Below are 22,792 nucleotides of genomic sequence, written 5' to 3' on the forward strand. Positions count from 1 at the left end.
GTGGTGGTGGCGGGTTTGGTAATGGTGACGGTGGTGGTGACGGTAGTGGTGGTGACGGGTTTGGTAATGGTGACGGTGGTGGTGGTGACGGGTTTGGTAATGGTGACGGTGGTGGTGGTGACGGGTTTGGTAATGGTGACGGTGGTGGTGGTGACGGGTTTGGTAATGGTGACGGTGGTGGTGGTGACGGGTTTGGTAATGGTGACGGTGGTGGTGGTGACGGGTTTGGTAATGGTGACGGTGGTGGTGGTGACGGTTTTGGTAATGGTGACGGTGGTGGTGGTGACGGTTTTGGTAATGGTGACGGTGGTGGTGGTGACGGTTTTGGTAATGGTGACGGTAGTGGTGGTGACGGTTTTGGTAATGGTGACGGTAGTGGTGGTGACGGTGGTGGTGGTGACGGGTTTGGTAATGGTGACGGTGGTGGTGGTGACGGGTTTGGTAATGGTGACGGTGGTGGTGGTGACGGGTTTGGTAATGGTGACGGTGGTGGTGGTGACGGGTTTGGTAATGGTGACGGTGGTGGTGGTGACGGGTTTGGTAATGGTGACGGTGGTGGTGGTGACGGGTTTGGTAATGGTGACGGTGGTGGTGGTGACGGGTTTGGTAATGGTGACGGTGGTGGTGGTGACGGGTTTGGCAATGGTGACGGTGGTGGTGGTGACGGGTTTGGTAATGGTGACGGTGGTGGTGGTGACGGGTTTGGTAATGGTGACGGTGGTGGTGGTGACAGGTTTGGTAATGGTGACGCCGTGACGGTGGTACTACTACAACTACTACTACCACTACTACGTCATAAAATATTTCAAGGTCACGAGAGAGAGAGAGAGAGAGAGAGAGAGAGAGAGAGAGAGAGAGAGAGAGAGAGAGAGAGAGAGAGAGAGAGAGAGATTGTTTTTCAGTTCAGTGGAATGGGTGAGCGGAATGAGAATGGAATGTGTGTGTGTGTGTGTGTGTGTGTGTGTGTGTGTGTGTGTGTGTGTGTGTGGTTAAGTGACTTTAATTTAACTGAGTACTTTGTCTTCATTTATTTTCTTCTTTGTCATCGTTATCTTCAGCATTGTCATCTTTTTTTGTCATCATCATCATCTTTCATTGCTTCTTATCCTTTTTCTTCGTCTTTCTCTTTTTTTCTTTGTCATCATTATCATCACTCTTTATCATCTTTATTAACATTATTTCTTTTCTCTTTCTTGTTCTGCTTAATTTCCTTCCTTTTCTTCTACTTCTTTTTCATCATCTTTCTTCTTTTTCATCATTATCTTCATTTTTCTTTTTCGTCATAATCATTTTTTTTTTATCATTATCTTCTACTTCTTCTTCCACACCTTTTTCTTTCTATCCTTCAAATCTTCTTCCTTGGTTTCATCGTGCAGTGTGAATAATTTCTTACGTTTTAACACCCAACGCTTTCCTTCACCCTTTTGTTTGTATTTGTTGCCCCGTTCGATAGGCGGAATAAGGAGTGTTGTTGTTTGTTTGAAGAGAGAGGGAAAAAATAATTGATTGCTACACTTTTCTCTCCTCGGTTTGTTTGTTGGATAGAAGTTGAGGGGAGAAATTTTATGTACGATGTAATATTTTCTTCCTCCTGTATTTCGTTTTTTCTTCATACTTCGTCATTCATGTTTTTTTTCTTCTTTTGCTTCCTATTCTTCTTTTCCTTTTCTTCGGTTTCTTCTCTTACATTTTTATCTTATTCTCCTTCTCCTTCATCATTTCATTTTTTTCTTATCCGCTTCCTTCGTTTTCTTTTTTAATGTTTTCTTCTACTTTTTTTTCTTTTCCTTCTTTTCTTTCTTTTTCACGTTTCCTTCTTTCCCTTTTTTCTTCTCAATCTTTACTTCTTTTCCTTCATATTCTCTGCGTTTTTATATTTTCTTCTTCCTCCCCTTTTTCTACTTTTTCTTTCTTCTTCTTTTTCTTCTTCTTCCTCTTCTTCTTCCCATTCTTCTATTTATTTTGGTTCTTTCATCGTTATTTTCTTAATCATAAAATTCCTCTTCTCATTTTTTCTTCCTTTGCCTTTTCTCCATCTTTCATTTTCTCCCTTTATATTTAACTTTCTTCTTCTCATTCTTCTTCTTTTCCTTATTATTTATGTTCCAGTTTTTCTTCTTTCTCGTATTTTCTTCTTCAATCCCTCTTTCTTCTTTTCCATCTTTATCTATTTCCCTCTTTCCCTTCTATTCCTCTTTACTCCTTGCATTTTTTATCATTCCTTCATCTTCTTTTTCATTATTATTATTATTATTATTATTATTATTATTATTATTATTATTATTATTATTATTATTATTATTATTATTATCATCATTATACAGGTGTTAGCAATTAGAACGGCCATAACGAGCAGGTGTGAATGGCCTGCGAAATGAGTCCATGAATACAGCGTGTGGCATGAATAGTAATGAACACACACACACACACACACACACACACACACACACACACACACACACATACATATCCCCTCTCTTGTTATGTAGTGACCCGGAAGAAAAATTGATGTTTTTCTATCCTGTTATTTTTGTTGTTTTTTGTAAAGAGTTACGTGAGCGTGAGGGCGTAAGAGGATCGAGAGAGAGAGAGAGAGAGAGAGAGAGAGAGAGAGAGAGAGAGAGAGAGAGAGAGAGAGAGAGAGAGAGAGAGAGAGAGAGAGAGAGAGAGAGAGTTATAATAAATAAAAACAACCAATCTCTATCTCTATCTATCTAAGTTTCTCTGTCCCTGTCTATCTATCTTTTCCTCTTCATTCTTTACTTCTCTCTTACTTACAATTTCCGTAATCTCTCTCTCTCTCTCTCTCTCTCTCTAACCCTCCTTCTCCCCCTACCTCCTTTCTTCCCTTCCTCCCTCCCTCCTCTATTTCTCTCCTCCTGCTTCCCATATCCCCTTTCTCTCTATCTCTATCTACTTATCTATCTATCTATCTATCTATCTATCTATCTATCTATGTATTCCTTCCTCCCCCTCTCCCTTCTCTCCTCTTCCCGCACCTTCAGTTCCTTGTCCTCACTCGCCGCCCTCTTCAGCATGTCCTTGGATCCTGCGGGGGCGCAGAGCAGGTCCGCCTCCCCGTGCAGGATGAAGAAGGGCCACTCCACGTTGTCCATCTGCTCCTCTATCCGCAGCAGGGAGTCCACGACCGCCATGGCCCAGCGCGCCCGCACTCCACCGTGGTACCTGCGGAAGGGAGGCGTGTGAGGGGAAGGGAGGGAAGGTGTGTGGGGATAGGTGTGTGAGGACAAGTATGTGAGTACAGGTATCGTCTCCGCCAGTTCTTCTCCCCCTCACAGTTGCTATCCATATACAGGGTCCTTGTCCGCCCTCGTATGGAGTATGCATCTCACGTGAGGGAGGGCTCCACTCACACTGCTCTTTTGTCTGTTTCTTCGTCTCATCAGCTCTCCTCCTCTTACTGATAGTCTTCCACCTCTTAAATTCCGCCGCCATGTTGCCTCTCTTTCTTTCTTCTGTCGATGTTTTCACGCTAACTGATCTTCTGGACTTGCTAACTGCATGCCTCCCCCCCTCCCTCGGCCCCGCTGCACACGACTTTCTACTCATGCTCATCCCTATACTGTTCAAACCCCTTATACAAGAGTTAACCAGCATCTCCATTCTTTCACCCCCTTCACTGGTTAACTCTGGGACAGCCTTCCTTCGTCTGTATTTCCGCCTGCCTATTACTTGACCTCTTTCAAGAAAAGTGTATCATGACACCTCTCCACCCGAAATTGACCTCTCTTTTGGCTATTCTTTACTGTTATCTGTTATGGGAGCGGCGAGTAGCGGGCTGTTTTTTCATTCTTTTTGTTGCCCTTGAGCCGCAGCCTTTGTTGTAAAAAAAATTATAATAAAATACAATAAGCATCAACAAACATGGATATGATAATTGATACAACAATAATTAATAAATACTAAGAATAATGATTAATAATGATAAATAATAATATACAAACAACTAAATAGGGTATATAAGCAAACATAAAAATAATAAAATATACAAGCACAAAAACATGACAAGCACAAGCAAGACTACAAGGAGACTACAAGAGCAGGTCAGCCCCGAACAAGTACCAGTAGACGAGGAAGTACTAGCAGTAGGTACCCACAAGCATAATAAGCAAACATAAAAAATACAAGCACAAAAACATGACAAGCACAAACAAGACTACAAGGAGACTACAAGAGCAGGTCAGCCCCGAACAAGTACCAGTAGACGAGGAAGTAATAGCAGTAGGCACCCACAAGCTTCCCTGCCCGTCTCTGTAGTTATCACCCATCTACTGCAAACCGTCGACCTGATTCCGTTCCCTTCCCCTCTTCCCTATTCGCTAACCAGTTTTTGCTTTGTTCCTTAAGAGTAAAGCGGGTACCCACGTTGAAACTACCCTCTGCTGCAGCTCCTGTGTCTGTCTGTCTGTCTGTTTCTGTTTGTCAGCGTACGTTTTTTTTTTTTTTTTTTACTTATTTATCTATTTTATTTGACTTTTTATTCTATTTTTTTAATCTTTTTTTGTGTGTGTTTATTTGTCATGTGTGTCTCTATTTGTGTCTGTCTTTTTATCTGTGTGTGTTTCTGTCTGTCTGTTATTTTGTCTGTCTGTGCCTCTGTATGTATGTGTATGTATATGTATGTCCATGTATGTCTATTTCTCACCCTTCCCTCCCCACCACCCCTACAACCACACACCCCTCCCCCCAATCACCCCTACAACCACACACCCCTCCCCCAATCTCCCTAACAACCCCCCTCCTCCCCCTCTCCCTCCTCACCTGAGCGGATCTTTCTTCAATCTGGTCCTCACGTCCTGGTCCCTCGTCACCTGTTCCAGTTTGAGTTGCGCCACCTGCAGGAGGGAGAGAGGGAGTGAGTGTTGCGACGAGGGTGGGGGGGTGGGAGTGGGGGTGGAGGGGAGAGGAGTAAAGGACGGGGGGCACGGGACAGTAGATAGGGGAATGATGGAATGGGAGAATAAGGGGAGAGGTGAGAAAGAGGAGGAATGAGTGAGAAAGAAGGAGAAAGATGAGAGAGAAGGGAAAGAGTGAAGAAAAAGGGGTGGATTGAAGGGGGGGAAGGGACACGGGTTAGTAAAAAGGGAAATGACGGAAAGGGAGAATAAGAGAAAAGCTGAGAAAGAAGGGGAGAGGTGAGAAAGAAAGGGAGAGCTGAGAAAGAAGGGGAGAGGTGAGAAAGAAAGGGAGAGGTGAGAAAGGGGAAAGATGAGGAAGAAGGGGAAAGGTGGAAAAGAAGGGAAAAGCTGATAAAGAAGGGACAGGATGAAGAGAAAGGGGTGGAGTAAAGGGAAAGGGACACGGGACAGTAAACAGGGGAATGATGGAACGGGAGAATAAGGGGAGAGGTGAGAGAGAAGGGGAAAGGTAAAGGGGAAAGCTGATAAAGAAGGGGAAAGAGGAGAAAGAAGGGGAAAGAGGAGAAAGAAGGGGAAAGCTGATAAAGAAGGGGAAAGAGGAGAAAGAAGGGGAAAGCTGATAAAGAAGGGGAAAGAGGAGAAAGAAGGGGAAAGAGGAGAAAGAAGGGGAAAGCTGATAAAGAAGGGGAAAGCTGATAAAGAAGGGGAAAGCTAATAAAGAAGGGGAAAGCTAATAAAGAAGGGGAAAGCTAATAAAGAAGGGGAAAGCTGATAAAGAAGGGGAAAGAGGAGAAAGAAGGGGAAAGCTGATAAAGAAGGGGAAAGAGGAGAAAGAAGGGGAAAGCTGATAAAGAAGGGGAAAGAGGAGAAAGAAGGGGAAAGAGGAGAAAGAAGGGGGAGAGGTGAGAAAGAAGGGGGAGAGGTGAGAAAGAAGGGGAAAGATGAAAAAGAAGAGAAAGGGTGAAGAAAAAAGGAGAGGAGTAAAGGGGGGAAAAGTTGGAAAGTTTTGTTTAGTCGGCGCAACATCTGTGGTCACATGCCGGAGAGAGACAGAAGGGGAAGGAATTATAGGAGAAGGGAACAGATCCCAGGAGACGGGACACAACCCCCGATTAATACCTGGTACCCATTCACTGCTGGGTGGACAGGGGCGTAGGGTATCGGAAAAGCCGCCCAAATTTTTCAACTCCGCCCGGGAATCGAACCCGGGCTCTCTCGGTTGTGAGCCGAGTGTGCAATATCTAACCTAACCTAAGCCACTTTTCATCTTTCCTCCCTTAATATTAACCCCCTTCTCTCTCCCTCCCTCCTTCCCTCCCTCCCTCACCTGAACGTAGGGCAGCACACGGGCCACCAGGCGGGCCAGGAAGATCCTCACGGGCGTGGCCTCGGAGGGGTTGGCCCGGATCAGCGGCCCCATCAGCACCACGCCCTTGAAGTACTGCGGGCGGGTCATGGCGGTGCGAATGGCGATCATGCCGCCCTGCAAGGTAAGGGTGAGAGGTGAGTGGTGGAGGGGTGAGGGAGGGGAGGGTGAGGAAAGGAAGAGGGGAGGATGAGGAAAGGAAGAGGAGAAAGATGGCTAAGAAGGGGAAAGGGAAGGGGAGGAAGAGAAGAAGAAGAAGAAGAAAAAGAAGAAGAAGAAGAAAAAAAAGAAGATGAAGAAGAAAAAGAAGAAGAAGAAAAAGAAGAAAAAAAAGAAAAAAAAAGAAGAAAAAGAAAAAGAAGAAGAGAGAGAGAGAGAGAGAGAGAGAGAGAGAGAGAGAGAGAGAGAGAGAGAGAGAGAGAGAGAGAGAGAGAGAGAGAGAGAGAGAGAGAGAGAGAGAGAGAGAGAGAGAGAGAGAGAGAGAGAGAGAGAGAGAGAGAGAGAGAGAGAGAGAGAGAGAGAGAGAGAGAGAGAGAGGACGAAATGAGAGTATAAGGGGAAGACAAAGAGGAAAAAGAAGAGGAGGAGGAAGAAAAGGAAGAAAAGGAAAAGATATAAAGAGGGCGGAATGGGAGAATAAAGGGAAGAAGACACAGACGAAGGTAATAAGGAAGGGAAGAGTAAGAAAGGGAAGGAGGGAGAGAGAAAGGGAAAGGAGGGTAAGGTAAGGCTGGGAAAGACAGGGAAAAGGGAAGAGGAAGAGGAAGAAGAGGAAGAAAGGGTAAAGAAAGAGGGGGTGAGGGTTGAGGAGAATGAGGGATAGGTATTCGTAATGGGTGGGTAAGGAGGAGCGAAGGAGAGGAAGGGAAGAGGAGGGGAAGGGAAGGGAAGGGAAGGGGAGGAGGAAGAGGAAGTAGAGTAAGAAAGGGGAAGAATTAGAAAAGGAGGATGAGAGATAGGTAGTAGTAGTAGTAGTAGTAGTAGTAGTAGTAGTAGTAGTAGTAGTAGTAGTAGTAGTAGTAGTAGTAGACTATTTATCTTCCCACATGTTTGTTTTTCCTTTCTAAACAAACATCGCTTCAGGCTAGAGGCACTTCTTTATAACCCTGTGTGTGTGTGTGTGTGTGTGTGTGTGTGTGTGTGTGTGTGTGTGTGTGTGTGTGTGTGTGCATATTCTGTTTTGATCCCCACCTTACTTTACTTCACTCACACACACACACACACACACACACACACACACACGGGGGGGGACTCTTCTTAACTCGAGGAGACACGCGCCTGAGGGGGACTTAAGGTAAAGGGAAGGACGGAGTATCAAAGGGCGGCTCAAGGACTGTACGCCCGCCGACCCTTTACGGCAGAGAGAGAAAAAAAGAAAAAAATAGGTAAAGAAAAGGTAGGAAAAATATTGGATGGAAAAAAACAAGACTCCTTTTTCTACTTTAAATATATCCTTTTCGTTTCACCTCTTCGATCCTCTCTAATGAAAAAAAGAATGAAAAAAGGAAAAAAGAAAAACGGTAAAGAAAAAAAGGAAAGGAAATACAAGACAACTTCCTTCACTGTATATTGTTGTTGTTGTTGTTGTTGTTGTTGTTGTTGTTGTTGTTGTTTTACCTTCTCAGTCCATCCCCGCCCCCCTCTCTCACGAAAAGAAAAGAAAAGGAAGAAAAATGGAAATAAAATAAAGGAAAAGAACTATGATATGAAACGCCTTCCCTCACTGTTTGTTGTTGTTGTTGTTGTTGTTGTTGTTTAAAACCTCCTCACCTTCCCCCTTCCCCCTCCCTCTCATCTCCTTCAAAAAAATAAAGAAAGAAAAGGAAAGAAAAAAATGGGAAAGAAAAAAACGTGAAGAAAAAAATAAGACACTTGTTCATTGTATATTATTTTTACCTTGTCATGATTTCATTGTTCAAGAAATAGCCCGTGGAATATACCGACCACGAGGTAGATCAGCTGTGGCTCCCGCATCGCCCACCTACAGTTAAGTAATCTATTTGCATATGATGTTTCAAGATGGATAGCTAGGTTGCTGTGTGCCTGGGATTAATTCATTATTTCTTAATTTCCAGCGAGTTTTTTGTTGCTTTAAATAAACTTAAGAGCAGGTTTCATCTGGTCTTTGCTCAACCTATGGTAGTGTGGCTGGTCATAATCAAATAATAAGTGACTAGAGGGGCTGTGAGTCTGAGAACTCAATTTTCAGATATTTTATTTTATATTTTTTATTGCTGAGAATTTACGGGATTTTCGGAAGTCCAGACCTTTCAGGAACCCCACATACCTCCTTCATTCTTCCTCTCCCTTGCCTTTTTTCTTTTTTCTTTCTTCCTCCTAGTCCTCCTAGTCCTCCTCCTCCTCCTCCTCTTCCCCATTCTGCTTTTCATTCTATCCCAACTTCTTTTTCCATATTATCTTCTATTCACCTTCCTCCTCTTTCTCTTCCCCTGTTCCCCTGTTCATCCATTCTTCCTTATTATCTCATCATCATCTTCTTCTTCCTCTTCTTCTTTTTCTTCTTGTTCATCTTCTTTATCTTTATCTTCATCACAACCACAAACATAAACAACAACAACAATCTCATCATCATCTTCCCTTTTCTGTATCTTCCCCTTATTATCTTCCTGTAACTGTCTTTCTTCTTATTTGGTGTTTCATTAGTATCTTTTCTTCTTCATTATGTCTTCCTCAATACCTCCTTCAGTGTCTCCCCTTCGGTATCTAATTCAGTTTCTCCTAAAAAGTTCTCTTCCTTAATACCTCCTTCAGCATCTCTCCTTCGGTATCTAATTCAGTTTCTCCTAAAAAGTGTCATCCTATCACTGCCTTTCATCTTCAGTATCCCCTTCAGCACCTTCTTCAGTATTGGTCCTATTGGTCATACACGCTCGGCCTTCCCCTCTTCCTCTTCCCTTTTCTCCCTCTTCCTCTCCCTTCTGCTCCTCATACTTCTTACGCACTCATTCAATCTTCCTTTTTCTCTGTCTCCTTCTCTTCATCTTCTCCGTTTCAGCTACTATTTATTATGTTTCTTCTTCATTATCTCTTCCTTAATACCTCCTTCAGTATCTCTCCTTCGGTATCTAATTCAGTTTCTCCTAAAAAGTGTCATCCTCTCACTATTTTTCATTTTCCAGCTCCCTTTCAGCACCTTCTTCAGTATCTCCTAATTAGTGTTGTCCTATTGCTCATACACGTTCGGCCTTCCCTTCTTCCTCCTCCCCTTTTCTCCCCCTTCCTCTTCCCTCTCCTCCCCATACTTCTCACGCACTCATTCAGCCTCCATTCTCTCTGTCTTCTTCCTTTCATCTTCCCCCTTTCTAGTTACTGTTTCATGTACCCCTTCCCTCCTTTACCCTTCCATTCCACCTCCCATTCTTTCTTCTCATGTTTTCCTCAGTATCTCCTTAATATTTCCCACTTTCTTTTCAGTGTTTCCTTTCTTTTCACGTTTTCCTCAGTATCTCCTTAATATTTCCCACTTTCTTTTCAGTGTTTCCTTTCTTTTCACGTTTTCCTCAGAATCTCTTTAATATTTCCCACTTTCTTTTCAGTGTTTCCTTTCTTTTCACGTTTTCCTCAGTATCTCCTTAATATTTCCCACTTTCTTTTCAGTGTTTCCTTTCTTTTCACGTTTTCCTCAGTATCTCCTTAATAATTCCCACTTTCTTCCTCAGCGTCTCCTTCCTTCCGACTTCTTTTCTTTTCTGAGGGGGAGTTTCTATGCGCCTCAGGAACTATTTCTTAAGACGACGTTGTATATGTGTGTTTCTGTCTTTTTAACGGGACCAGCGGCGTGCGACGGGCTTTTGTTTACACGGCTGCTGAGTTTTCTCGGTCTTGGTCTTGATCTTGGCATTAGTCTGTGTCCTTGCCCTCAAAATAAGAGATGAAACGAAGGAAATAATTGAGAGAGTTGGGATAGAAAGAAATGTGGGATAGGGAAGAGGAGGAGGAGGAGGAAAAGGAGGAAGGCTAGGAGGAAGAAAGAGAACGGAAAAAAAATAGCTGAGGAGGAAAGATGGGAAGACGAGAGACGGAGGCGGAAAATTGAGTGGATGGGAAGGAAGGGTGGAGGAAAGAGGGAATGGAGAGAGAATATAAACTGAATAATAAAAAAAAGAGCATCTACCCTTGAAAGAGATGAGAGAGTGAAGATGCTGCTTGACTCTTGCATTAGGAAGTTGGACAGCATGGCAATTGAGCTTATTTTCTTGCTAGAGAGAGAGAGAGAGAGAGAGAGAGAGAGAGAGAGAGAGAGTAATATTAGCTAAAGGGGAGGGCGTGATAAAGGGTGTCCATTTAGGAAGGGGGCGGGGAGGGGCGGAAAGAGGGGAAGGAGGGGAAGAGGGGGAGGAGAAGAGAAGATCACAGTAACTATGGAGGAAAGGGGAGGAGGGAGAGGAGGAGGAGGAGGAGGAGCAGGAGGAGGAGGAGAAAAGGAGGAACAAGAAAAGGAGAAAGAGGAGAGGAGGAGACGAAGAGGAATGTGAATGGAAGAAAAAATGGGAAAAAAAAGAGGAGGAGGAAGAGGAGGAGGAGGAGGAGGAGGAGTATATAAAGAAAAACAGAATGAAGAATAGGAAAAAAGGAGGAAGAAAAGAAGGAACAGCAAAGGGAGGAAGAGGAGAAGGAAGAGGAAAATGGATAGAAGAAACAAAATGGGAAGAGGAGGAGGAGGAGGAGGAATGAGAATGGAAGAGGAAGAATAAAAAGCGTAGGAGAGAGAGAGAGAGAGAGAGAGAGAGAGAGAGAGAGAGAGAGAGAGAGAGAGAGAGAGAGAGAGAGAGAGAGAGAGAGAGAGAGAGAGAGAGAGAGAAGCGCAAAATTGAGTGAATGGAGAGGAAGAGAGGAGGAAAGAGGGAGAGGGGAGAGATATAAAAAGGGGAGGAAAGGGGAGGAAAAGGGGAGGAAGAGTGGAGAGAAGAGGGAAGGAAAGAATATAAAAACACTACATGGAGCTAAAAAGAGAAGGGGAGGAAGGGAGGGAAGGGGGAGGATGAGGGAGAGGGGAGGGAAAAGGGGCGTAAATGAGTGCGTAAAAGGAAGTATGGGGAGGAGAGGGGAGAGAGAGGAGGAGGAAAGGGGGGAGAGGAAGAGGGGAAGGGCGTGCGGGTGTGACAAAGGGAGGAAGGGGAAGGGGCGAGCCAGAAATAGAAAATGAATAGAGGAATGTAAGAGGAAGATGGTGCGGGAAGGAAGGGGAAGGGCTGTTCCTGCCTGCACTCAGAATACTACACTTCCCGACGTTGAACTCCGTCTGCCACCTCCCCGCCCACTCACCCAGTCTGTCTAGTTCGTCCTGGAGAATACTAGTGTCCTGACGGTTCCTCTGCTGATATTTGTGTCATCCGCGAACTTGCTGACATTGTTTTATAGTGATTCGTTTCTCCAAGTCATTAATATAGATCAGAGGTTCTCAAACTGGGTGCCGGGTACCCTGGGGTGCCACGGACAGTGCCAAGGGGTGCCACAACATCATCACGAATTCTGAATCATTTTTTTTCTTCTTTTTATGTTAGTCTGCATTTATAACTCTTAAGTTAATCTAATTCGACAGGTAAGTTCTGTTTGGGCATGTACTGTACCGTACGTTAGTTTTGGTTTGAGTATGGATAATAATTTTAATTCATTAATTAAAGTAATTTAAATAGGTACAATTGTGTATAAGAAGTTAATTCATGTGAGGAGGGGGGGGGGGTGAAAAAGGGGTACCACAAAAGGGTTTATAAAGTTCAGGGTGCCATCACTGAAAAAAGATTGAGAGTCTCTGATAGAGATGATAAACAGCAGTGGACCCATTTGTAACACGGCACCAGGCAGAGTTTTTACCATTGATTTGCACTCTGCTTCCTGCCTCTAAATCACGCCCTGATCCAATTCAAGACTTTCCCCGTGAGTCTGTAAATTTAGAAACAGCCGGTGGTGAGGAACTTTGTCGAACACTTTATTAAAATCTAGATATATTACATAACTGTTTTCATCTCTCTACCGTCTAACTTACTTTAGTATAGAAGGCCGTAAGATTGGATAGGCAAGACCTGCCCTTCGTGAACCTGTGCTGAAGGTAAAGGTCAAGTTGGGAGCGCACGGTATTAGCTGAACGTCGCCATATACTATCAGGTACGTGTGGCCTTGGTGTTCATCTCCGTAACATTGACGTCCCTTTAGATATGGCGGGCACCGTTGCCAGATTATCGTACTCAGAGCATAGTATTTACCGGTTTCTGACGCCTTACTATTGCCAAGAAACATCAGGAATTAACTATTTTAACGATAAGTATAAATGAATATCGTTATTGGAGACCAGGAGATAGATTTTGGGTCGGAAGTCGGTAAATATATGAGGCTGAGTACGACAATCTGGCAACGTTCGCGGCGATTAAGAACCCATTACCCCGGGACACAGAGACAGTGCAACACCCGGGTCACCACAGTTTACCATCCCCATGTTTCCCCAGGCACCCATTCATCGACCAGCCCGAAAGGAAGGATGAACAGCTGCAGGGGTGGACTCTGCGCCGACTGAACAGGCCGGGATTCGAACCAAGTTGTATTGCTGCGAGCCATGAATTAATCTTTGCCTCACCAGTATCTTGATGATCCCAAATGGTCATGTCTATTCTCTTATTTTTTATCAACTCCATCATCTTGCCCAATATGGATGGAGGTAATTGGACGGGGGGTAGAAACGAGGAGGAAGAAGAAGAGGAATAGAAGAGGTGAAGGAGGAGAAGGAAGGGGAAGGGATGGGTGAGGGAGGAGTAGGAAGAAGAAGGAGGGGAATAGAAGAGGTGAAGGAGGAAGAGGAAGGGAAGGGATGGGTTAGGAAGGAGGAGAAATAGATAAGGGAAGGGAAGAGGTAGAGGAAGAGAAAATAAAAAGGAGAAAGAGAAGAAGAAAAATATTAAGGAAAGGAGGAAGAGAAAAGGAGGAAGGAGAACTAATGGAAGAAAGGAAGGAAGGGGAAGGGATGGGTGAGGGAGGAGGAGAAGTAGGTAAGGAAAGGGAGGAGGCAGAGGAAGAGAAAATAAAATAGAAAGGAGAAAGAGAAGAAGAGAAATATTAAGGAAAGGAGGAAGAGATAAGGAGGAAGGAGAACTAATGGAAGAAAGAAAGGAAGGGAAAGGGGAATAGGTAAAGGAAATAAAGAGGTAGAGAAAGGAAAAGGAGGAAGGAAAAGAGAATGAAGAACAATAGAAGGAGAGGATTGTGAAGGAAAGGAAAAAGAGATAAAGAGGAAGAAGTGAAGAATGAGGAAAAGGAAGGGGAAGGAAGGGAAAGGAAAGAGGAGGAATAAATAGGGGAATGGAGAGGTTGAGAAAGAGAAAGGGAAAGTGAATGAAGAGAGAAATAAGAAGAGAAAGGTGAAGGAAAGGAGAAAGAGATAAATAGGAAGAAGTGAAGAATGAGGAAAAGGAAGGGGAAGGAAGGGAAAGGAAAGAGGAGGAATAAGTAGAGGAATGGAGAGGTTGAGAAAGAGAATGAAGAAAGAAAGAAGAGGAAGGTGAAAGAAAGGGGAAAAAGATAAAGAGGAAGGAGTAAATGAAAGGAGAAAGGGAGAGAGAAGGAGATAAGAAAATAAGAGGAAGGGCAACAAAGGGAAGAAGGAGAGGAGTGAAAGAGGAAGAGGAAGAGGAAGTGAAGGAATGGAAAAGGAAAAGACCAAAAGAATTAAGGAAAAGAGAAGAAAGAGGGAAGAGGGAGAGAGAGGAGGAATAAAGGGAAGTGCAAGAGAGAGAGAGAGAGAGAGAGAGAGAGAGAGAGAGAGAGAGAGAGAGAGAGAGAGAGAGAGAGAGAGAGAGAGAGAGAGAGAGAGAGAGAGAGAGAGAGAGAGAGAGAGAGAGAGGAGCTTGAGGGCACGAAGCAGTTTTTATCACACAAACAAAAACAATAACAAAAACAACTACTATAAACAGGCCTTGATGAAGAGGGGGGAGGGGGGGCGGAGACGTGTGGGGAGGAGGGTGGAAGGGAAGAAGGAGTGGAAGGAAGGGAAGAAGGGGAAAGAGAAGGGATGGAAGGAAGGGAAGAAGGGGAAGGAAAACGGGGTGGAAGGAAGGAAAGGAGAAGAAGGGAATGGAAGGAAGGGAAGAAGAAGAAGGAGAAGGAGAAGGCGATGGAAGGAAGGGAAGAAGGAGAAGAGGTAGAAGGAAGGGAAGAAGGGGATGGAAGGAAGGGAAGAAATGGAATGAGTGTGGAGAGAAGGGAAGGGATGTGAAGGGAAGAGATGGGTGGAGAGGAAGGGAGAGGTGAAGGGAGAAGAAGGGGAAGGGAGAAGTGTGTATGATAAGGAAGGGAGTGAAGGGAAGAAGTGAAGGGAAGAGAAGGGGTGAAGGGAAGAAGTGAAGGGAAGGGATATGCGGAGAGAGAGGAAGGGATGATAGGTAAAGAGAGAAAAAGGGAAGAGAAAAAGAGATGTGAAGAGATGAAAATGGGGGAGGAAAGGAAGAGAGGAGAAGGGAAGGGAAGAGAAGAAGGGGGGAAGAGGAGGGGGAGGAGGGGGAGTGAGGGTAATTTGACCAAAGGAACAAAAGACTAAAACTGGACGCTCACAAAAAAAGAGAAACAAAAAAAACAAAGATAATTATGATCAAGCGAAAACAACAACAACAATAACAACAACGGGCCCCTCACATCCTCCCCTGCACAACACAGCCCATTAAAACTCCCCCTTCCCCCCTCCCCTCTCCTCCCCTTCCTCTCTCCCCTCTCCCCTCCCTTTCCCCTTTATTCCTCTCATTCTCCTTTTTTTCATATCTTTATTTTTTTATGTTCGTTAAGTACCTCGTTTTCCTCTTTCTTTTTCCTCTTCTTTCTCCTCTTCCTCCTCCTTATCTTCCTCTTCCTCTTCCTCTTCCTCTTCCTTCTTCTTTCACTATCCTCTTTTTCATCTTACTCTTCTCTCACTATAATTTCCTCTTCCTCTTCTTCCTTCTTTCACTAACCTCTTTTTCGCCTCACTCTTCTCTCACTAACTTCCTCTTCTTCCTCTTCCTCTTTCTGTTCTCCTCCTCATCTCACTCACCTATTAACGTTCTCTTCTTCCTCTTCTTCCTCTCCTCTTTTTCATTCACTCTTTTTTTCCTTCCTCTTTCTCTCTCATCCCCTTTCCTTATCCCTTCCTCTTTCTCTTCTCTTTCTCTCTCATCCCTTTTCTTTTTTCCCTTCCTCTTTCTCTTCTCTTTCTCTATCATTCACTCTTTTTTCCCTTCCTCTTTCTCTTCTCTTTCTTCCTTTCTCTTCTATCATTCACTCTTTTTCCTTCCTCTTCTCTTTCTCTATCATTCACTCTTTTTTCCCTTCCTCTTTCTCTTCTCTTTCTCTATCATTCACTCTTTTTTCCCTTCCTCTTTCTCTTCTCTTTCTCTATCATTCACTCTTTTTCCCCTTCCTCTTTCTCTTCTCTTTCTCTCTCATTCACTCTTTCTCTTCTCTTTCTCTATTATTCATTCTTTTTTCCCTTCCTTTTTCTCTTCCTTTCCCTCTCACTTCCTTCCTTTCCCCTTCCTCTTTCTCTTCTCTTCCTCTCTCATCTCCTTCCTTTCTCCCTTCCTCTTTCTCTACTCCTTCCCTCTCACCTCCTTCCCTTTCCTTTCCCTTCATCCTCCCTTCTCTAAACTTTGACCCCTTTCCACCCCTTCCCAATTGTCTAAAAGCACCTCCTTCCCCATTTTTCCCCAACACCCATACCCCCACACCTTCCCCAACGCCCTAATCCCCCTTCCCCAATACCTGTCATCCCCAGCAGCCTTCCCAAGCACCCTATCCTCATCCTCACCAATCCCCACACACACACAGCACACCCTTCCTCATTCCCCTTTTCCCCTTCTTTTTCCCCTTCCTCTTTCAATTCCCTTCCTCTCACACCTCTTAGTTTTCCACCTCCTCCTCTTCCTTCTGTACTCTTCCTCTCTCTTCCTCTTTTTTGCTCCTCTTCCTCCTCTTTTCTTCCCCTCCTCTTTCTCCTCCACTCTTCCTCTTACACCTCCTTTATTCTTCCTCTTTAATCCTTCCCTTCCCCTTCCTTTTTCTCTTCTTTTCCCCTCATCCCATCTTCCCCTACACCCTTTCCCCCCTCCCCCCTTCCCCTACATATCCCACTCCCCATACTTTGCCCCCCTTCCTCCTGTTTCAAATCCCCATCCCTTTCCCAAAAACTCTTCCCCCTCCTTCCTCATCTTTTCCCCACCTCCAATACCTTCCCCTTCTTTTCCCCAACCCCAAAACCCTCCTCCCTTTCCCCCCTTCCCTCATTCCCCTTCCCTCACCTTCCCAACACCTTCACCCCCCTCCCCCCCCCTCTTCCCCCCAGTCCCCCCTTACCATGGAGTGCCCCACCAGGAAGCAGGGCAGCCCGGGGTAGCCAGCGCGCAGGTCGTCGCAGTGCCTCAAGACGTCCTCCACATAGTCGTCCACTGTGTCCACGTAGCCCCGCACGCCCTCAGAACGACCATGGCCCACTGCCGGGAGAGGGAGAGGTCGTTAGAGGTGGAAGAGGAGGAGGAGGAGGAGGGTAATAGACAAAAGAAGGGAGGAGGTCGTAAGTAGGTGAAGGAAAAGAAGGTTGTTAGAGAGGAGGAAGAAGAGGAGGAGGAGGAGGAGGAGGAGGAGAAGTTGGGTGGCAGAAGAGAAGGAGGCTAATAATGGGTGGAGAAAGAGGAGGAGGAGGAGGAGGAGAAAGCTGTTGATGGGTGGAAGAAGAAGAGGAGGAGGAGAGTAGAGAAGAGAAAGAGGAGAAAAAGGAGAGTGGAAGAGGGAGGAAGAAAAAGAGCAGCTAAGTGGGTGACAGAAATGAAAGAGATAAGTGAGAGAATGAGGAAGAGGAAGAGAGAGATAACGAGGAAGAGGAGGAGGAGGAGGGAACATGGAAACATGGAAATGCAGGCAACAGAAAGCCTATTGGCTCATTAGGAGGTTGCCCGCTTTGGTGATTTAATCTGCTCAACAGCCACTTGGGGCCTGGGGAGCAGATGAAAGCACCTCGATATTGAGGAGCAGATGAAAGCACCTCGATATTCAGTTTACTCCCGATGCAGCGAAGTGACGGTCGATTCTATATTTGAAGGAGTTGATAGTATTCGCATTTACTACTTCTGAGGGAAGATTGTTCCAGTGGCGGATGACTCGGTTTGAAAAGAAACTCCTTCCGATGTCTGTGTTACATCGACTAGACTGAATTGGTAAACCGTTATTTCTAGTTCTTAGGTTGGTTTGCAGTTCAAAGAATTTGGAGTAATCGACGTTATTGAATTTTTTCAGATACTTGAAGACTTGAATCACATCCCCTCGCAGGCGTCTTTTCTCCAATGTAAAGAGATTGAGTCGCTTGAGTCGTTCCTCGTACGGTTGAGCCCTTAAGGTTGGTATCATCTTCGTGGCGCGTCGTTGAATCCTTTCCAGTAAATCAATGTCCTTTCTGTAATTAGGAGACCAGAACTGTACTGCATACTCGAGGTGCGGTCTTACCATGGAATTATACAAGGATAGCATCACGTCTGGCGTTTTACACTCGAATTTCCTCGCTATGAACCCGAGCATAGCGTTGGCTTTGTTGTATGCTTTTTTACAGTGATTCGCGTGTTTCAGGTCACTGCTGATAGTGACTCCAAGATCCTTTTCCTCCTGCATCGCTTGCAGAGGTCTCCCATTCATGATGTATGTGTGGTTACTATTTCTGGACCCAATGTGCATGACTTTGCATTTGTCAACATTAAAGGACATTTGTCATTTTTCCGACCATTCGATAATGTGATTGAGGTCTTTCTGAATGATTTCGCAATCAAGGAGGAGGAGGAGGAAAAAGAAAAGGGAAAGGAATAGGAGAAGAAAGAGAAAGGGGAAGAAAAGGGACACATAAAAGGAAAAAAAAGAGGAAGAGAAGGAGAAGGAAGAGGAAGGAAGGAATAAAGGAAGACAAGAGAGGAAGAGAGGAAGGCTGTCAATGTGTGAAGGAGGAGGAAAAGGAAGAAAGAACAACAATAGAAAAAATAGGAAGAGAAGGAGAAGGAAGAGGAAGGAAGGAATAGAAAGGAAGAAAGGAAGGCAAGAGGAAGGTTGTCAATGGGAGTAGGAGAAGGAATAGGAAAGGAAAGTAATATGCGTGAAAGAACATAACACACAACACCTACGGGATTCAAGAGCGTTGGTAACCTCTGATATCCGTCCAAGGTCTCAATGCATTCAGGCTAAAAAAAATGTACAGCACTATAAATAAAATACTCCCGCGCTACAATCGAGCTGGGGCCATCCATCCACCAAGCTCCACAAGAGATCCTACCGGCGCTACAGGCACTACATAGGGAAAAAAAAGGAGTTCAGCGGTTCCATTCCATACGGTTTCTTACTGGGTGGAGGAAGAGGAAGAGGTGGAGGAATAGAAAAGGAGGTGGAGGTGATAAGGGGAGCAGAGAGGGAAAAAAGGGAGGAGAAGGAAGAGGAGGAGGAAGAGAAGAAGGAGGTCGTTGAAGGGTGGGTATAAAGAGGCGGAGGTGAAGATAAAGAGGAAGAGGAGGAGGAGGAGAAGGAAGAGGTTAAGGTGATGATTAGTGCATGATAACGAAGAAGAGGAGGAGGAGGAGGAGGAGGAGGAGGAGGAGGGGGAGGAGGAGGTTAAGGTGATGATTAGTGCATGATAACGAAGAAGAGGAGGAAGAGGAGGAGGAGGGGGAGGAGGTTAAGATGATGATTAGTGCATGATAACGAAGAGGAGGAGGAGAAGGAGGAGGAGGAAGAAAAAAAGGAGGTGGATGAAAAAATAAAATAACTAAGTGGAGAAGGTTTGCTGGAAGGAGGAAACGAGGAGGAAATGAAGTGGAGGAGGAGGAGGAGGAGGAGGAGGAGGAGGAGGAGGAGGAGGAGGAGGAGGAGGAGGTTAGATAATGGAGAAGGAAGTGAAAGAAATGTGCAATGGAAGGAGGAGGAAGAGGTTAGTGGGAGAACGAGATAATTGAGGGAGGAGGAGGAGGAGGAGGAGGAGGAGGAGGAGGAGGAGGAGAAGGAGGAGGAAGAGAAGGAGGTCATGGAGAGGAACTGACTGAGGAGGAGGAGGAGAACTTAACGAAGAGAAAAGAAAAAAAACAAAAGGAATAATAAGGAGAATGAGGAAGAAACAGAGAAGGAAGAAGAAAATAAAAAAAAAGGAGGAGAAGAAGAAAGAGGAGGAGGAGGAGAGGAAGGAGAAAAAGTAAACTAAGAAAAAATAAGAAAATGTGAAAAAATGAGCAACGAAGAAAAAAAAAAGAGGGAAGAAAAATGAAGCAAAGGAGGAGGAGGAAGAGGAAGAAGATGAGGAAGACGAGGAGGAAAGAAAGTAAAGTAGGAAGAGGAATAAAGGAGAAAAGAAGCAGTATAAAAGAGAAAGGGGAAGAGGAAGGAAAAAATAAAAGACAGGCAAACCGGAGAGGAGGAGAAGGAAGAGGAGGAGGAGGAGGAGGAGGAGGAGGAGGAGGAGGAGGACACAGTGTATTGTACGATACTTAAGAGCGTTTTGTCTTCTTTTTTTTTTCTCTTCCTCTTCTCTTCTACATTGTCCTTTCGTCGGGCCATTGTCTTCCTCCTCCTCCTCCTCCTCGTCTTCCTCCTCCTCCTCCTCCTCTTTATCTTCTCGTACGTGAGTTGTTACGTCATACTGTCTCGTGTTTTTTTTTCTTTTTTTCATTCAATTCAAGTTTTATTATTATTATTATTATTATTATTATTATTATTATTATTATTATTATTATTATTATTATTATTGTCATTATTATTGTCGTTGTTTTTTATCATATTTTCCCTATTATTATTATTTTTATTGGTAGTGGTATATCAACGCAAATTGTAGTAGTAGTAGTAGTAGTAGTAGTAGTAGTAGTAGTAGTAGTAGTAGTAGTAGTAGTAGTAGTAATGGTAGAAGTAATAGCTACAATGAATACTAAAGAGGTGTTGATATGGATGGTGATGGTGGGGTGGTGGTAGTGATGACGGTGATGGTGGGGTGGTGGTAGTGATGACGGTGATGGTGGGGTGGTGGTAGTGATGACGGTGATGGTGGGGTGGTGGTAGTGATGATGATGGTGATGGTAGTGGTGGTGATGGTAGTGGTGGTGGTGGTGATGGTACTGGTGGCGATGGTCGTGGTGGTGATGGTCGTGGTGGTGATGGTAGTGGTGGTGGTGGTGATGGTAGTGGTGGTGATGGTAGTGGTGGTGGTGGTGGTGATGGTAGTGGTGGTGGTGGTGATGGTAGTGGTGGTGATGGTAGTGGTGGTGATGGTAGTGGTGGTGATGGTAGTGGTGGTGATGGTCGTGGTGGTGATGGTAGTGGTGGTGGTGGTGATGGTACTGGTGGCGATGATCGTGGTGGTGATGGTCGTGGTGGTGATGGTAGTGGTGGTGGTGGTGATGGTAGTGGTGGTGATGGTGATGGTAGTGGTGGTGGTGGTGATGGTAGTGGTGGTGGTGGTGATGGTAGTGGTGGTGATGGTGATGGTAGTGGTGGTGATGGTAGTGGTGGTGATGGTGATGGTAGTGGTGGTGATGGTGATGGTAGTGGTGGTGGTGGTGGTGGTGGTGGTGGTGGTGGTGGTGGTGGTGATGGTAGTGGTGGTGATGGTGATGGTAGTGGTGGTGGTAGTGATGGTAGTGGTGATGGTGATGGTAGTGGTGGTGATGGTGATGGTAGTGGTGGTGATGGTGATGGTCGTGGTGGTGATGGTAGTGGTGGTGGTGGTGATGGTGATGGTAGTGGTGGTGGTGGTGGTGGTGGTGATGGTAGTGGTGGTGATGGTGATGGTAGTGGTGGTGATGGTGATGGTAGTGGTGGTGGTGGTGATGGTAGTGGTGGTGATGGTGATGGTAGTGGTGGTGGTGGTGATGGTAGTGGTGGTGGTGGTGATGATAGTGGTGGTGATGGTGATGGTAGTGGTGGTGGTGGTGATGATTGTGGTGGTGGTGGTGATGGTAGTGGTGGTGATGGTGATGGTAGTGGTGGTGATGGTGATGGTAGTGGTGGTGATGGTGATGGTAGTGGTGGTGGTGATGATAGTGGAGATGATGATTGTGGTGATGGTAGTGGTGGTGGTGGTGATGGTAGTGGTGGTAGTGGTGGTGGTGATGATGGTAGTGGTGGTAGTGGTGGTGGTTGTGATGGTAGTGGTGGTGGTGGTGATAATAGTTGTAGTGGTGGTGATGGTAGTGGTGGTGATGGTAGTGGAGATGGTGATATTAGTAGTGGTAGTGTTGATGGTAGTGGTGGTGGTGGAGATGGTAGTGGAGATGGTGATAATAGTGGTGGTGGTGGTAGTGGTGGTGGTGGTGATGGTAGTGGTGGTGGTGGTGATGGTAGTGGTGGTGGTGGTGGTGGAGATGGTGATAATAGTAGTGGTGGTGGTGGTAGTGGTGGTGGTGGAGATGGTAGTGGAGATGGTGACAATAGTAGTGGTGGTGGTGGTGGTGGTGGAGATGGTGATAATAGTAGTGGTGGTAGTGGTGGTGGTGGAGGAGATGGTGATAATAGTAGTGGTGGTGGTGATGGTAGTGGTGGTAGTGGTGGTGATGGTAGTGATGGTGATAATAGTAGTGGTGGTGGTGATGGTAGTGGTGGTGGTGGTGGTGGAGATGGTGATAATAGTAGTGGTGGTGGTGATGGTAGTGGTGGTAGTGGTGGTGGTGGAGATGGTGACAATAGTAGTGGTGGTGGTGGTGGTGGAGATGGTGTGATGGTAGTGGTGGTGGTGATGGTAGTGGTGGTGGTGATGGTAGTGGTGGTAGTGGTGGTGGTGATGGTAGTGGTGGTGGTGATGGTAGTGGTGGTGGTAGTGGTAATGGTGGTGATAGTAGTGGTGGTGATGGTGGTGGTGGTGATGGTTGTGGTGGTGTTGGTAGTGGTGGTGGTGGTGGTGGTGGTGATGTTGATAATTGTAGTGGTGGTGGTGGTAGTGGTGGTGGTGGAGATGGTGACAATAGTAGTGGTGGTGGTGGTGGTGGAGATGGTGATAATAGTAGTGGTGGTGGTGATGGTAGTGGTGGTGATGGTGGAGATGGTGATAATAGTAGTGGTGGTGGTGGTGGTAGTGGTGGTGGTGGTGGTGATGGTGATAATAGTAGTGGTGGTGGTGATGGTGGTGGTGGTGATAATAGTAGTGGTGGTGGTGATGGTGATAATAGTAGTGGTGGTGGTGATGGTGATAATAGTAGTGGTGGTGGTGATGGTGGTGGTGGTGGTGATAGTGATAATAGTAGTGGTGGTGGTGATGGTGATGGTGGTGGTGGTGGAGCGCATAGTAGTGGTGGTGGTGGTGGTGGTGGAGATGGTGATAATAGTGGTGGTTGTGATGGTGTTAATAGTAGTGGTGGTGGTGATGGTGGAGATTGTGATAATAGTAGTGGTGGTGGTGATGGTGATTTTTGTAGTGGTGGTGGTGGTGGTGGTGGTGGTGATGGTGATAATAGTAGTGGTGGTGGTGGTGGTGGTGGAGATGGTGATAATAGTAGTGGTGGTGGTGATGGTGATAATAGTAGTGGTGGTGGTGATGGTGGTGGTGGTGGTGGTGGAGATGGTGATA

At 45.4% G+C, this 22,792-nt stretch overlaps 1 protein-coding gene across 1 annotated transcript in view; it reads right to left on the reverse strand.

Annotated features, from left to right (window-relative positions):
- LOC127005508 (monoglyceride lipase-like) overlaps window positions 1–22,792 on the reverse strand; it is a 97,227-nt gene that overhangs the window by 3,282 nt on the left and 71,153 nt on the right. The window contains exons 3-6 of the mRNA XM_050874417.1: window positions 16,576–16,712; window positions 6,208–6,363; window positions 4,783–4,856; window positions 3,000–3,186 (exon numbers count right to left, since the gene is read on the reverse strand). Coding sequence (XP_050730374.1) covers window positions 3,000–3,186; window positions 4,783–4,856; window positions 6,208–6,363; window positions 16,576–16,712 — 554 coding nt within the window. The remainder of the gene's footprint in view (window positions 1–2,999; window positions 3,187–4,782; window positions 4,857–6,207; window positions 6,364–16,575; window positions 16,713–22,792) is intronic.

Source organism: Eriocheir sinensis, chromosome 30, assembly GCF_024679095.1.
Source record: "Eriocheir sinensis breed Jianghai 21 chromosome 30, ASM2467909v1, whole genome shotgun sequence".
Classification (NCBI taxonomy): domain Eukaryota; kingdom Metazoa; phylum Arthropoda; class Malacostraca; order Decapoda; family Varunidae; genus Eriocheir; species Eriocheir sinensis.